We start from the raw sequence: 16,838 nt of genomic DNA, 5'->3' as shown, positions 1-16,838 counted from the left end.
TGACTTGATTGTTTGCAAATTCAGTCATATTTTGCCAGTATCTCTACTTATGTTGCTTCAGAAATTTAAGAAATTGGGAAAATCATGGTTGGAGCTGCTTTGTTCATAAGTCTCTCCCTGAACTAACCAAACATTGTCTCTTTCTCCCTTCCAGGCTAAAATTATGCTTAAGTGTATTTGAAAGGTAGTCAACCAAAAATATGGTTGCAAATAATTAGAAGTTATAACAATTAAAAATGGCACCATAGTTTTTATTTCTACACTTTAATGGTGTTGCCTATAGTCTTGCTTAAACCTACATATGAAAATGGCCCCACTTCAGATTAACGTTTTGTCCTCTGCACTTAATCCTTCCTTCTGACCCACCTAGAATAGTAGAAAACATGGACATATTCACTAATTATTCTTCTCATTGAGTGTATAGGATTCCCCCACACACAACATTCATTCTAGTTTATTGGAAGTTTCCAATTTTCCCTAGCACATGGCACACAGGTTCGCAAATTTGGGCCTTTGCCTTCCCTGGAATTTCCTTCTTTGCTTCCATGCCAAGTGAACTGTTATTTATCAGCTCTGGATTCATCAAATCTTGTTACTCTAGCTTAGTCATCTTAGTACCTGCTTCACCATCCACATGTGGGAACATCATAAGGCCAGGAAGCATATATTGCTCATCACCTAGCCAGAGAAACTGTATAACTTGGTCTTGTTTGACTCTTTCTATCCACAGCAAAATGTTTAGAATCACGACAATACAGAATCCTCCAGATTCTGTAATTCACTGTGCGCATCAGAGACATCAATGGAAACTGCTCAAGGAGAAAATAAGTGCAATGCCTTTATCCATGTCCTCATGATCTACTGGTATGCAGAAATAACCCAAGTGAACAGAAGAAGATGTATCTGCATGCCATCATTGAAAGTCTCACTAATAGCAGTCAACTAACCTGCATTCTTAAATCAGTCCACGTGGAGAAATGTGATCTTCTGTGAATTAAAGTGAAGTTATCAAAGTCTTTGATTTCCTTTTTGTTATAACACATTATTAAATGATGTTATCATAGTCATATGTTTGCCTATAACCCATTTGATCTGGGCTTGCTTTATTTTCCTTTTAATAGAAGAAAAAATGTCAATATAGAGTTATGCAAATGGTTCAAAAATGGTGAGCTAAAATCATTAAAATCCTCCATATGAAAAGTTTGATTAAAATTAAATTGGATACATGTTTTATTTATATATACTGTATCCCCAAAATCTAATTGAATCCCATTCAATCCCATAAATCTGAAATTGCACACTGGTAATTCCTAGACTCATATTGAATTTTGTTCTCATTTTTACCCAATGAAAAACGGCCAGACAATGAGGATATGGATTTTCAAATCTATTAATCAGATGTTCTGACAAACAAGGAAAAGACGAAAATAACATTTCATATGTAATCCCAAGAAAGAAATTATATATTTATAACTTGCTGGTTCTAGCCCCACTTCCTATGAACATCATTCTTTCTTTGGTACGATATTACTTCTAGTTTAAGTAGGAATCATTTCATGTGTAGATTTCTAAGAAACCAACTGAAGGTTCTGCATCATCATTAGTGCCATAAACAAATGCTTCCTGGAGTTATACACATGAGATGATGCTTTCCTAAACTAGAAGTAATATCATACCAAAGAAAGAATGATATTCATAGGAAGTGGAGATAGAACCAGCAAGTTATAAATGTATAATTTCTTTGGTAAATATTTATCTAGTAATGTAGCAGCAAACTTTGAAATTCAGCACTTACAATTCTGATCTTCCTCCATCTCGAATCATTTGACAAAAATCAGAGCTACAACATATTGCTTTTTTTTTTTTTAAAAAAAGTCCTCTTTAAATAAATAAGTTTTCCATATTTTTCCCCTTATAAATTTTTATGGCTTTATTGTTTCTATTCATTTTTGTTGTATTGACAAAAATTGTCTTTACTGTGAGGTCTTGTAATTTAGTTTCTGAGACTTGGTATTAATTTTCAGAAAATATATCATCATTGTCCACTAGAAACAAGTTGCCAGACACATGGGAAACATGTAGAAAATGTACACTGGACACATTCTAAATGCCTTATTTCCACAAGGGAATGTGGTTTTTTGTTTGTTTTCTATGTTTTTTTTAGAGACAGAGTCTCCCTCTTTCTCCAGGCTGAAAGGCAGTGGTACAATCACAGCTAACTTCAGCCTAGAGCTTCTGAGCTCAAGTGATCCTCCCACCTCAGCCTCCAGAGTAGCTGGGACTACAAGTGTGTGCCGCTTCACCTGGCTAATTATTATTTTTATTATTTTGTATAGACAAGGTCTTGCTATATTGCCCAGGCTGGTCTCAAATTCCCGGCTTCAAGTAATGACCCCACCTCTGCTTCTCAAAGTGTTGTGATTACAGGCATGAGCCACCATGCCATGTCCATAATTATCTTCAATAGAGACAATGACTATGAACTTGCCACACTTAGAAAACTTTTCTATGAGAGAGGCAATAAAATAATCCCAACCAAGAGTTGTTGGGAGTTATGGTGCATATTTGATGCCACCTAATTATCAGTTACGGTAATGAGTGCTGCAGGCACTCGGCATTGCATTTCGTTTACCTTACCTCTGATTTTCACAACACTTTGTGATTTGTTGCCATTTCATTTTACAGGTAAAAATTAATTATATAATTTGTCTTCTATATCACATACATCAAGTGAGGTGAAAAGTATGTGCCTAATACTTTGAATACCAAATCTCAAACCCATAAGCTGTTAATTATTTGAGTAAAGTGTTAGAAATACCTAAGGTAAAAACATGTTGAATGGAGAAGCAACACATTATCTCACAGCAATTGCTAACGCGTCTATGAGAATCCGTTTATCTGATTAGATAATGACCTGACTGACTTTTGGAGCCAAAGAACTATAAAATGTAAACCTCTAGCCACTCCCATCCTTAAAACAAACAAACTGTCCAATACCTGTTTCTTTCTTCAACATCAAATACTATCAAACGCTTCATACTTATCTAGTCTGGCTCTCAGCTAAATCACCCGTCCACTTGGTGGCCACAGTAATTCTGGTTGTCTTCCTTCTAGTCATCTGTTTCCATCCCGAAGTTGACTAAACACATAAGCACACCATCCTTCCACCTCTCTCACCCCACCATATAAATCATTTTTCCTAGGAATCTTTCCTGACCCCAGGATAAGGTTGAGTCCTGTTTGAGGTGTGATCACATTCCTAGTGCATTGGAGTTGTTCTCCTTACCAAGTAATGCAATTGTAATTAGTTGTCTGACGGGGACAAAACTTACTAAATTGTGGGTTTTCACTAGACTTCATCTAGACTTCATAGTTGTTCTCCTTCTGTTTGTCCACTTTCTGGGCTTTCCTTTTGTTGATGCAGGTATTAGGTGAGTCGGAGACCTAGATAAACTGTAGAGGTTTTTGTTCGGGGGGAGAGAGAGAGAGAGAGAGAGAGAGAGAGAGAGAAATATTAAGCAACTAGGACAAAATGTTTTTAAAAATGCTAAAAGTAAAATGACCACAGGAGTTCTTTATACTATTTTTACAACTTTTCTGTAAATTTGAAAGTATGTCACAATTAATACTAAAATATGAGTATGCACAAAAAATGCAACAACACTGAGCTGTCAGAGATTTTTTGGAATTTAATAAAGACTGATTAATAATCAATAATCTTTAAATATCTGAGAAATGATAAGCACTACATGATATTTATTCTATATTTTAAGGGAAGTGAGACGGGTAATAATTCGATGATTTCAACCCACTTTAATTAGCATCACTAGATCTACATATACAACCTGTATTTTCTAAGACTTCAGAGATAATGCTGTTAGTCTTACGCCACAATATCTGACACATCAAAAGGTCTTGATAAAAATAAACAAAAAGAATCCTGAGTGGATGAATGACCCATCATGCCCCTATTATATAGTCTTTCTATAACTTGTATCCTATTCTAGTACTACACTTGCTGGGTTCTATCAGAAGTCAACAAACCTTTTTCTGCAGAGTCAAATACTAAATAATTTAGGCTTTATAGGTCATATATATATATATATATATATATATATGTATATATATATATATACACACACACACACACACATATATATGTGTATATATATATATACACACATGTGTGTTTTTATTTTATTTTATTTTATTTTATTTTCTGAGACAGAATCTCACTCTATCGCCCAGGCTGGAGTGCAGGTGGTACAATCTGGGCTCACTGCAACCTCCACCTTCCAGGTTCAATCATTCTCTTTAGATCATATAATTCCTGTGGTAATTTCTGAACTTCACAATTGTGGTGCAAAAGCAGCTGTAGATTAAATAACACAAACAAATTAGCATGGTATTGTTAAAAAAACAATTCATGGTGGACAGTAAAATTTGAATTGTATGTAATTCACATGTGTCACAGATATTATTCTTTTCTTGATTCTTTTCAATTATAAAAAAAAATGTAGTGACCATTCAAGCTTATGAACTTAAAAAAACAAGCAGCAGGCCAGTTTGGGCCTGTATGACAGGGTTTGCTGACTTCTTGACTATATTACATTTTTCTTTTTTTCTTGTATATCAATCCTCTTTCTTAAATTGCATGAAGCTTGAGCACAGGTACTGTGTACTCTTAGCATCTAGTTATACATTGCTAGATTTACAAGAAATCTTGTGCAAATTGAATCAAGATATGCTCCACTTAAATGATATCATATAACTGACTCTTTGTAAACCTCCATATTTTAACAATTTTTAAAGATGTATTAGCTCATATTTATATATTACTTATCCTTTAAAATAAATTTCCTTCATGGAAAAGAAAAAAATAAAAGTATATTTACCACACAGCAAGTTTCTCTGCTGTTTGAAGGCCTTTTGTTTGCAGTGACGTGTCATGATCTACTAACATGCACAGCCTAAGTCTAACTAAACTAGTATTTTCAGTGCTTCTAACAAGGCTAAAATTGAGAAGTTTTCCACTGAAAGAGGGAGGTGGCATATTTTAAAAATAACAGTAAAAATAACATAACAATGAGTATTCAGTATTTTGGATTATAAACAATTATTATTCTAGGTCTTGTGTGATATCTTAGTAGATATAATGTAATATAAACAACAATTTTTAGAACATCATCAGCAGATTTGTGATTCTGTTTTTAGTTTGTTTTTGTGTCTTAGTGCCTTCTCCTTCATCCTCTCTATGCTCTCCCACAAATAAACAAGAATTCAGCAACCTACAAAGTTTCTCATACTGCTGCTTCAAATCTGCTCTGTGTTTTTTTCTTCCTACTAGTCAGCACACCCCCTGCTGGCTCTAGGCTAACATTCTTTCTACCTTATTAAAAATGCCAATAAAAAAGCAAATTACAAATGTTTTTCCTGTGCTTTGTATGCTGATTTAAATGCAAAAGGGATAAAAGGACATAAATACTAGGGACTAGTTTATATAATAAAATAATGTTTTGAAATCAGTTCTTTCTTCTTCCAAACAATTTATTTTCTGAAAAAATAGATCTTTGGAAAATTTTGTAAAAGAATTGGAATAATAATGGCTATTGCAGATCATACGTGTAGATGTCAGCCTGACTTGCTCAAAAATCAGATGTGCACCAAGGGCAGAGCAGATACCTGCTGTTCTTCATTAATTGCCTTTAACAAACTGAGTAACAGCACAATGGCTGTGAAGTAAGCTATTCCCTGAGAGATAGAAATAGGGCCTTCGTAATGCTAAAAACAGTTTTTTATAGAAGTCAAATTGTCAATCATATGTGGGCTTAAATGACTCCATTAATTATACATGCACGCACACATGCACTACAAACACACAGAAGATTTATTAGGTTTATTTCATTTGTGAACATTTGTGGCACCGAGCAATGACGTGATAAACCAAAAATCTGGTATCAGAAAGCACAAGTTGAGATCTGGTATCAGAAAGCACAGATTCAGATCCTTGCACTTCTAAATAATAGCTCTGTGTTTTAGACAACGTTACTTAAATTTCAGGAGTTTTAAAAATATCTTTGGATGTCAAATGTAGCTAATGATAGTGACTTCAGAATTTTGCCATGAATTCAAAAAGAGAAAACAAAGTCAAAATGCCTACAGCAGCTTGATATTTAATTAACATTGTTCTATTTTCTTCTAGAGAATTTAACAAAAGTAGTAGCCTAAAGTGTATAGATATTTATAGTTCCAGAGTAGAAATAATCTAATGTTGTGATAAAGATTCAAGAAATGTCCATCTTTGTTTTTTGTCATCTTGTAGTCCTGGCCATCTCTTTAGGGTCCTGAATTGACTACTGTCATTACAAACCTCATCCCCTCACAAGATATTGTCCATGCTATGGAGAAAAATGCAGGGACAAAGCCCCTTTTATTTTCACTCTTCTCCTTTTCCCTAAGATCTCTTTTTCCTCTTGAGTCCTTTTGGTCAGAACTGAGTCACATGACAAGCACAAGATAATCACCCTCAAAGGGGTATGCAATGGCTATGGTAGGCTTACTCCAATTGTGATTTCTTTACCAGTCTTTTTTGGAATCAAGGAAAAAGTTGGAATTGTCTGTTGACCGGAACATCAATGTTTGTTACCTGGATGGACTTGAAAAATATAGGATTACATTGTTCCTCTCTTATAAACATTCATTACTTTTGTTTGTACATGTCAATTTCCCAGCTAGAAATTGTGGGAAGTATGAAAAATGTAAGATAGGACCAGGTCATTGATGACCTATGCTTAACTAAAAACAAATTACACAATGCTAAACACATTAGTGTTGTTTAATAAGTTAATATTGGTTGATTAAATTATTGTGATTATTTTGAGTAATAAATCATGCAGGTGTCCACTAGAATGAGTAATATTTTTAGGTGTTTGCACTTATTTTTATTCCTGAGATGAACTGGCAAATAAAATGCTTTAGAAATGCTGTGATTATGGACTGAATAAATTGTCTTCCTCAGGCTAGGACAAAGCATTTACAACTTGTGTCCGTATAACAAAAGTATTTTTAAATGTATCATTCCTTTCAATATGCACAAGTACCAAAGCCTGGGATTATCATAATTTACAATTTACAGGTATGGAAATGGAATCTCAAAGAGACCAAGTTATATACTCCAGACCTCGTAATAGAAGCTGCAAAGCCAAGACTAATATTCAGAATTTTCTATTTTAAGCTCAGAATTATTTTCATTTAATTATGCCAAATAAGTTTCTCCTGAAATGTTATAAATATATCAAAATGACTTCTTGGTGACTATAGGCAGGAGTTTCTTTAGAGAGAGACAGAAATAAATGAAAAAGAAAAATTATTTTTGACATGTGTTTCTGGATGTGGCATGGCTAGATTTGTTTCAATGCAATTATATAGATACTTTAGAGGGTAAATTCCTCCTGAGAAATACATCTAAATATTTGAGAAATATGTGACTAGGAAAACAAACTATCAGGATATTAATCCTAAACTGCATTTCAGTGATTTTTTTTATATAGTTGGCATCTTGATTTTAAGGTAAATAAAGATAAGTGCCTTTAAAGGAGCCTCTCTGCCTTCTGGTGCAAGGAGTGGATTGGGGAAATCGGCATAACCCCGAAAGAGCTGACAAGGCCTTTTTATAGCTATCATTATCAGATATCAACCATTCCTTGAAAACCTGCTATGTGTGCTGAAAACTCAAAGTTAAATACTCTTCAGGAAACTACTCTTGAGAATTACTGCACTAGGGAAACAGAGAATTGTAGCAGAATTTGGACTTCAACATTTGCCAGTGGGAACAAAAAGTCCATAGAAAGAGGAAAGAGCAGTGTATGCAAACAGCATAGTATCTTACCAGCTGAGAAGTATGCACAGCACAGCACCTTACCAGCTGAGAAGCATGCTCATCCAGCAAAGACATCTAACAGCAAAGGCTGTTGTACTGGCAGGAAGCAGATGACAGAGATAAGTATTTTTGATGTCAAGGATGAGTTTTGTGACAAGATAGGGCTTAAGTGAGAACTAGAAGAGACAGGGAGGGAAGTAGTAGGGAGAAACTGAAGCAGATTTTTCTACACATATGGATAAAGTTCAGGAGTCTTAATATGAACATACACTCTTCTGTGAAAGTAGAATTCTGCCTTCATGATTCTAAGACTTGACTTTTCTGTTAAGCAAATACACCTGACTTGACCTCATCTGAATAGCAAGCTTCATGGTCCAGGATGACTCCTCTTACCCTTGAAGAGACAAAGAACTGATTCATTACGCCAAGGGCAACTTAACTTCCTCAGAGGAAGCAATCTTTTTCAACTTCAAAACTCTCATAGCACTTACAATCTCAGAGATTTGACACATAGTCACACACTAACTTGTATTGTTAATTTTTAATGTGTTTACATCTTAGTTTTCCAAATCACACCTGACTCTGTGAAAGCAGAGAATTATTTTTCTATTTCTTACACTCTGCATCATATTACTGGCCACATATTATAAAGAAAGAACCAAAAAATAAAGAAAACAAACATAAAAGAAGAAAGATTGAAAAAAAATTAACTTTCTGCCACATCAATATTTTGCAAAACTCTATTTTGAAGATTTGGGTGGCAACAGAAGTTATCCTTTAATTCTTACAACAAACCATAATGTGGAAGTCAAAATAATCCCAAAGTGCTGATATTCAAATTAAAGTAGCCTACTGTTATTGTATGTGGATTTTTCTTCAATACATCCCAGGTGTCTACATGTCATAGTGACTTTTCCTAGTAAGCTTTCTAAAAAGAAAAGAAACGAATGGGGGAGAGGTGAGATTTTCATTTTCTGTGCTCCTATGGGTTGGAGCCATTAATTCTGTATGACATTTACCATGTCAGTATCTGTCTCCTCTTAGTATCCCATCAATAAAATGAAGATGACCAAACATGCCTATTATATGCCTCACAGGAGAATTATAAAATCAATGTGGTGAACCACTTGTTGAATATTCCAAGGCTATGATTCCATTTGATGAATGACTCTTTCCCTTCTGTCCCATAAGGAAAACTAAGTGGAAATGCTCAAGGGAAAGTCAGAGACAGTGAAACGCCACCCTATCCATTTCATTTCTTTTTTTAAGACTTCAAATATAAGTTTGTCTTGAGAAGATGATCAGATTTATCATCTTGAAAATATAGACATTTCACAATTATCAATTTTTTCCCATTTTCTGTTAGTATTCAACCTGTCTCACCCATGCAGAACTTTTCAGCCTCTTCAAAGCCGAGTGCTTTGCAAAGATGAGTTATTTTTCTTTATGGAGCAACATGGAGAGAAAAGGGAGTTTACTTAGCTTCAACCTCGCCATTTGGAAAGAGGATTTATCAGACTAAAAGCTTTACAAAATAATTTCAATAGGTAAATATCAGTCTGGCTGAAAACAGTTTTTATAGTGATTAATATTCTACTGCTAATAAATACTTGCTGGCAAAATGCCCCCAGAAGATGGCATTGTTTACACTATTGACTGAGAGGAACAGCTGTTTACCCCTCACTACATTTGGATCTGCAGTATTCTTACTAAAATGTTAACAAATATTAGACAAACGTCTGCCATTTAAAGCTCAACTTGCTCTGAGAACAGGTGTGTTTCAGGAAGAGAAAAAAAAAAAAACCTACAACTCTAGGACTTTAAATTAGGTGAAATTTATATACTGTACCCTGGGTCTGCATATGGACATATAAATGCAGAGTTCCAATATTTACTAATAACTTGAATACCATTAGCAGTCGGGGGGCTTCATGGCAAAAAGAAACTCCTAATTGCCTGTTAATATCTGTCCTAAGGACATTATACTGACACAGATAATTAATTTTAGCCATTCTGCCAGAAGACAAAGCCAATAATTTTTAAAATATTATATTAAACTAAACATTTTGGGGGAGTGAGGCGTAGAAGGTGAAATTATGTAGTAAAACATTAAGCTCGGTGACAAAAGACCTGTGTTGTCTGACTATAATATTCCTATTCTAAAGAGAAAGGTCTTGAAGTGTTGTTCGGGTTGTGGAACTAGGGGAAATCTCACACACGGCTCACAAGGGGAGGAGACTTATGAATTAGTACCATCATTTTAAGAACAACTGGAAATACCCAGTAAAGCTGGAGACAAACTATGGTCCGGAAATTCTACTCTTCAGTATATGAGCAAAAAAATTAAGAGACAGGTTCAAGATTGCATTTTTTAAGGTAAAAATCAAGAACCCTGGAAACGTTCTATAGATTCACGCATCAAAGAATTTATGTATTTTGGCATATTTATAAAATGAAATACAATACAGTAGTTATAATAAAATAACTAAGACTTTAAGTAGCCAGATACGTACACTTCAAAATTATAATATTAAGTAAATTGCAAGGTGCAAAATGAAAGAACATGACACCATTTATAAAATGGCTAAAGACAAAGCACTCCTTGAAACATATTGTTCAGGGAGATAAATATGCATGGTAAAAGTTCAAAAACATTATGTATAGGAATGACATACACTGGATCAATAAACTGTTTATTACTTCTAGGTATGATGGCAGATGAATGAGATCAGAGAAAAATGGCAAAGGAGCTTAAGTTATATCTGTAATATTCTACTTCTTTTAAAAATGTCTAAATGCTTACATAAAATTACAACATACTAAGCTGTAATGGTTCAGTATATTCCTCTAGACTTCCTAGTATGATTAATAGCCAGATAGACGTTTTTCAGCACGGGATTCCCAAAGGCCGGAGGTTGGGTGGCAGCTCCTCAGGACCCTAGGTAGAAGCAAGAAAGAACCCCAAGCAGCTCGACTTTGAACCCCAGCCCTCTCCTCTCTTCAGAACCCTTTCAGCTGCCAACCGGACAGCTCCTTAAGTCACCTCAGGTGCGGTATGTTGACATTCACCGTCTTCCGGGGGTTGTCCTCCCCTAAACCCTACCATGCAGCCCGAGTAAATCTCCGGCTGGGGAAGTCTTTCAGTTTGCCCAGGAATCTAGTGACTTACATAATTATCTTTAGTTAGAATCTTAGAGAGAAGAGGATCATTTATGGATAAGTGATAGGACTCTCAGAATTCTTTCTTTGCTGATAAATAATGGGGTCACTAATCCAGTTGATGCAAGTCTACCTCTAACCAAAAAACACAAGGTTAGCCTCAGTATTCATGCAGAACCTGCTTGAAACCCAGTCCCAACTATAGTTGTGCAGCCAGGATTGTCAGGAGCCTAGAGTGTAAAATAAGGCTGTATAATTGCTACTGTTGAGGGTAAGAGGAGAGGGGGGAGGGAGAGAGGGAGACATCGAATTCCTCTGAAGTGGGAAGAGTTCATGATCCTTAACTTCATTGTAAGCTTCATACATAGGAGAAAGCATTATGGTCGCTCATTTTGTTCAGGTTTGACAGCTTTCTGACAGCTTCCAATACAAACACAGTAAGTTGATTTACGATAAAGCAGGAGCGTTTCCGGATATATACTAGAAGCCAAAAACAGAACAGAAATTTGTATGAGCGGACGTCTAAGGGAGAAACCAAAATCACTTGAGATCCCACCAGCAGAGCCCTCAGATTTTGAATTCCTATGAGCCAACCCGGGCTTCCAGTCCGACTCTCACCGCTACCACACCCCTGTGTCTCTCCTCTCTCCGTCCCCCTGAGACGCCAGTGAACCACCTGAGCTCGGAATCCAGAGCCGCGGAGCACCTTGCAGTACTTGCCCGAAGCAAGGCGCCCACAGCGGGAGAGAGGCGCCGACGCGAAGACCGGCGAGAGGACGCGCGGTGGGAGCAGCTGCGGGGTCTGCAAGCAGGGGAGCGCGCACAACCTTACACCGCGAAACCAGAAATCCCGATCCTATGGGGACCCGACAGCTCTCCCCATTAGGGAACAAGCACATGGGGAAATTAAATGCGTAATTCAAGCTCTGCTTTCCCCTCCCCTCCGAAGGCGGGGTGGGGGAACGCCTCTCGCCAGCTCATCACAAAGCTTTCCGTGGGAAATCCCCTCTTCCTAATGCGTCTGTCTACCAACTCCTATTAGCATTCTTCACCGTCGGTCTTTGAAAATCTCCTACAGATTTCAATACCTCTACTCGTTTCCCACAAGGGGGGGAAGGGAGGAGAAAGCCGTGGGGTAGAGAGAGAGAGAATTTCCTTCCCCCTTCCCTCCCAGGTATCCGGAGCGCACCGCAGAGGCTCGGCGGCCGGGAGGAAGAGCGCCCGAGCGGGGCAAAGACCCGCCCCGGCTGCTCTTAAAGGCGAGCGCGGGGAGGGACTGGCTGGGGGCGGTGCCGCGCGGCCACGCGCGCCTATAAGGAGCTGTCCGCCACCCGGGTGCTGATTCCAGCTCTCCAGCCCGGCGAGGTGGATTTGGCTGTCCACCGAGCCCCCGCGCCTGTCATTCTAATCGGGTTTGAATTGGCACCGTGAAGGAGGGGGAAAGAAGAGGAAGAGGCGGGCGAGGAAGGCGAGTCCAGCTAGCGGCTGTCGCGGGGACCGTGGCCCCAGCCGCAGCTCCGGAGAATCCCCCGACACTGTTTCGGTGGAGCGCCTGGGCACGGGATGGAGTGAAAGAGCGAGTGCCTCTCCAAGGGGGGGTGGGAGGGGGCCAGGCGGTGCGGAGGAGACAGAGCGCCCGAGAAGAAGCCGCGGCTGGCGCCTGCGAATTTGGAATTCGATTGGGAGGGACCGCTCACTCCGGGGGAAATGGATTCTGTACCAAGGCTGACCAGCGTTTTGACTTTGCTGCTCTCCGGCCTGTGGCATTTCGGATTAACGGCGACAAATTGTGAGTATGAGGAGCTGGGGGCGGGTAGGTGAGGTGGAAAACGATCGCATTCAGAAAGACAATCAACTGTCCAAGGGTACTCGACTGTGTCTGCTTTGGGCAAAGAGAACGGGGGAAAAAATGCTGATCTGTGTGGTTCCATCACTCCAACCATCCCAAAAGTTATCAGAGCTCAAATGAGCCAGCCCTGCTGGATTTCCCTCCTTCTTCCGTTATCGCAAAGTTGAAAGGATAAGGAAAGGTTTCTCTTCCCTTAACCTCCTGCTAGCTCCGCGTTCCATGCCTGCCTGATCTCAGCCAGGGCTTTTTTTCCGGAGAAGGACCCCGGGTTCATACAGTATGCACTGGGAGCTGAGCTTTCAGGGATGGAGATGCTCCCAGCCACCGTGCTCGGTGACAGTGGCTCATCTCCGTATGCAGTGCCTCGGATTTGCAGTATACCTAGCACCCCACGATACGTGGCTCTGCGTTCTGCCCTAGGCAGAAGGCTCCAGTTGGGGTATCTTGCAACCAATGGGTACCGGTTTAACAGGATTGGGAGTTCTGGCCTAAGAGTCATGGACCAATGTAGTCAACCACAAGATCAATGGCTGCCCCTATTACAGGAGGAAGAGCTTAGATGCACACCCCACCCCAAAAATCTTTGTGCCTATGAACAGTAATGAGTATGCACTAAGTGTACAGTCTGTCTTCCAAGCTCTAACCTCGGCAAGTGCAGGGCATTTAATTTAATAGTCAGGAAGCCTGGACTCCCGGGGATCCACCACCTGCACTATATATTTAAAGAACCCAGTCCGTCAAACTTGAATAAATCTCTGGAGCTATGAGAGGTTCAAGCTCAATTGCTCAGCTGCCTCTCTAGGCAGAGGAAGGGAAGTTTTTCCAGCTCTGGGACCTCCTAAATGAGAAACAATGCAATTAAGCCATCTGTGTTGTTTCCGAAGATGGTTTATCAAGGTCTCTCAAGTTTCTGGGCTCGCTCCCATATCCCTTATCCTTGTCATGAAGCTCAGAAATATTACCCATATTGGAACAGTTTTATTTTTTATTTTTGTAATTTGCACTATCATGGTTAGAGAAAGGTGGGAAGATGACTTACCACATCGGTGGCTTTCTACCTCACTCTCCACCCACTTAGGTCCTAGAGAACCCTATGCATGTATCCCCAGAGTTATGTCTCAAGGGAAGACAATTAGATAAATGTAGTGTACTGAAAACAGTTAAAAACTGAGCCAGTATTTTTATCTGTGGTCGGAAGTTTTGGAGGATCAGTTTCTATAGTTAGTGGTAATGCCTTATACATATTGCATTAAAGTTTGTATTCTAAAGGAAGGCTAAAGGGCTCATCCTCTCTAACAGAGGATCCAAAGGGCCCTGGTTTATAAATTATTTCAGAGAATATGTAGGAACCCTTTGAATCTGACTTTTTTTCTTTGACTTCTTCGTCTCCTTCTCTTCCACCTCCTTCTTTTTCTTCTGTGAAATTGTTCCCATGGTGCTTTAGAAAAAGAGCTAAGTGGTTAGTAAGAGGAAGTTAGGAACAGTACTAGGCTAGTTTCCCCACCTTCTCGAACACTAGAGGTCAGTATTGTCCTAATGATACAAAGGCGTGGCAGCAAGCTCGCTGTTTTCCCTTCAGCACATTTACCTATCTGAAGAGAGTGAATACTTTGAAAAATCACAAAGGTGGGGGTGAGAAATAAGGGTAAAATAGAGAGAATATATTCCATAGGCATATGGCTTGGACTTCCTAGTGCAACACCTTTTCTTAAGAGGCAGTAAAACAAATATTGTAGAATAGCAATTTTTGGCAAATTAATTGAATTATGGTTAATGTGTTTTAATAATGCTCACAAAACCTAAATGACATGGATTTAAGACTCATGCTTATCATTACCAATGCAGTAATAAAGCTAATTCTGAACACTTAGAATGGAACTTTGTGATAATGAGCTTTAGTATTTTATCAGTGACAGTTTAATTTCCCCATTTCCAATCAACATTTCAATTGAATGCTTGCTGCTTGCTAAATATTTTGGGGTCAATGTTCTTAAGGCATGATCGTTAATGTTCATCATGCTGTCTAATATGTATTAATTGAGTGAATAATAGAATAGCAGAAAAAAATTAGCTCTGAACTTGGTATATTTTGGGGTCTTCAGAACCGATTAAGCAGAAGCTCTAAGAAAAATGCATTAAAATTCCACAATTCCTTTAGATTTCTACTGACTACATACACTCTTTATTCGTTAAATATAGAACTTGGATTTATTTTTCTTATCTATAATCAATTAATATTTGTATACATATATTGAACATTAGCAACTTCTTTTCAAATACTCACTTTTTAAAAGTTTATTTGTAGATTTTTTTTTACAAGATTATTCTTCCAATGTTTTGAGGTAATATATCATGACATTTGTGACAGTAGCCTTGAAAATGGATTATTAACCCAATATTTTCCATGGTATATAGTTACACTTGTGGACTTCATTCGGGTATATATAACTTCTAATTGTTTTTATTATTTTTATAATAATATGTTGGTGGTGATTGTTATTGTTGTGTGGTGTGTATTTGTGTGTGTGTGTGTGTGTGTGCATTTACATTTCTCATAATCTGACAAAAACTTGGGCTTTTAACTTCAAAGGAAAGATGAATGCTTGCCCAATTATAGATTTTATAAGTTTCTAATTAAACATAATTAAAATAAAGTCAGGTTAGAAGGGCCAGCTTCAGCACAGATATTATGAATCTGTGTGGGGAACATAATTACCTACCAGTAATAAAAACTGCAGAAATTCCCTCATTTCAGATTTTCAGGATATTAAATAGCTACAATTCTTCCTTTGGGTTTACCCTGAGGGAATTGGTTAACTTCAAATGTAGATATAATAGGCCAATGTTTAATGAAAAATCATTTTACATATAATATTAACTCCTTTGACACAAGAAATGATATGACTTGATAGTTGGTTAAATTGAAACTGGGAGTTACAGGAGCTGAGGAGTTCTACCTCTAGTTACGCCACATCTAAGGGTTCAAATACCTGTTATGTTGTTTAACCTTCTAGTGCTCACAGGCTTGAGTATAAAACAGCAATTGAGGTATGCATAGACTCCAAAACAGAACAGCAGCTAAATATGTTACTGAGAAAATTCTTTAAATATTAAGCATGTTAAAAAAATTATTACAATGATAGAATGTGCATTCAGAAGATAGCAGGAGTGCATGGAACACAAATATGGTCACTATATACTATTTTTAACAATAATCATATGTTGTGTGATTATAAAGAGCTTTAATTTTTAGCAAACTTCGATACTAAGTTTGTTGCTGCATAGTAAGGTCGCACAAATACAGCCTTGAGAGAGAGATCAAAAACTCTTCATTCTAGCTCATTTATCACATGTAGAATTTCATCTAAGATATATGAGGATGTCAATCAGATTCATATGGCTCTTTAAGTAAGGAGATGCACTATGCTTCGATTTATCTGAAGCTTGTGCACAAACTCAGTCAATAGGTAATATTATAAATAAACAAAGAATTAGGTTCGTTTCTTCAGCAGCAACTTTTTGTGCCATTTGCATTAAGCAGAATTAAAGGAAGCACTGTAATGCTCATTTGGAAGAGTCCTAAAGATTTTTCTTTTGTTGAATTGGCTTATCTTTGACAGTACATATGAGCTCTTTTTTCTTTCTCTTCATGTAGTCCCCCATCTCAAAACTAAACTGATATTTCCACAACTGAGAAATGTATACCAAACACTAGACTAGCAATTTTCAAGAGTTCAAAATTACGAGAAAATTAGTTTTCATATGAAAACCTTACTCTCTCCTTGCTTTATTTCTGTTCTAATAAACAACTGTCCTCTAAACTGCAGTTTTCTTGTTTTCTTTTTTTTTTATCTGTTCTTCGGCCAAATTTCATTTGCTTTCTTTACTGGATCCCAGTTTCCCTTTACTGAATTGCTTTATTTCTTAATTCCCATTTGTCACAAAACAAAG

General features: G+C 37.6%; 1 protein-coding gene across 1 annotated transcript in view; it reads left to right on the top strand.

Annotated features, from left to right (window-relative positions):
• Positions 1 to 12,353: 12,353 nt before the first annotated feature.
• The window catches only part of CNTNAP5 (contactin associated protein family member 5), an 891,734-nt gene continuing 887,249 nt past the window's right edge, over positions 12,354 to 16,838 (top strand). Inside the window, exon 1 of the mRNA XM_010342190.3 lies at positions 12,354 to 12,827. Coding sequence (XP_010340492.1) covers positions 12,746 to 12,827 — 82 coding nt within the window. The 5' untranslated portion in view covers positions 12,354 to 12,745. The remainder of the gene's footprint in view (positions 12,828 to 16,838) is intronic.

This window comes from Saimiri boliviensis, chromosome 5 (genome assembly GCF_048565385.1).
Source record: "Saimiri boliviensis isolate mSaiBol1 chromosome 5, mSaiBol1.pri, whole genome shotgun sequence".
In the NCBI taxonomy this organism is placed as follows: Eukaryota; Metazoa; Chordata; class Mammalia; order Primates; family Cebidae; genus Saimiri; species Saimiri boliviensis.
Note: the sequence above shows the minus strand (reverse complement) of the source record. Positions and strands in the feature narration are given on the sequence as shown.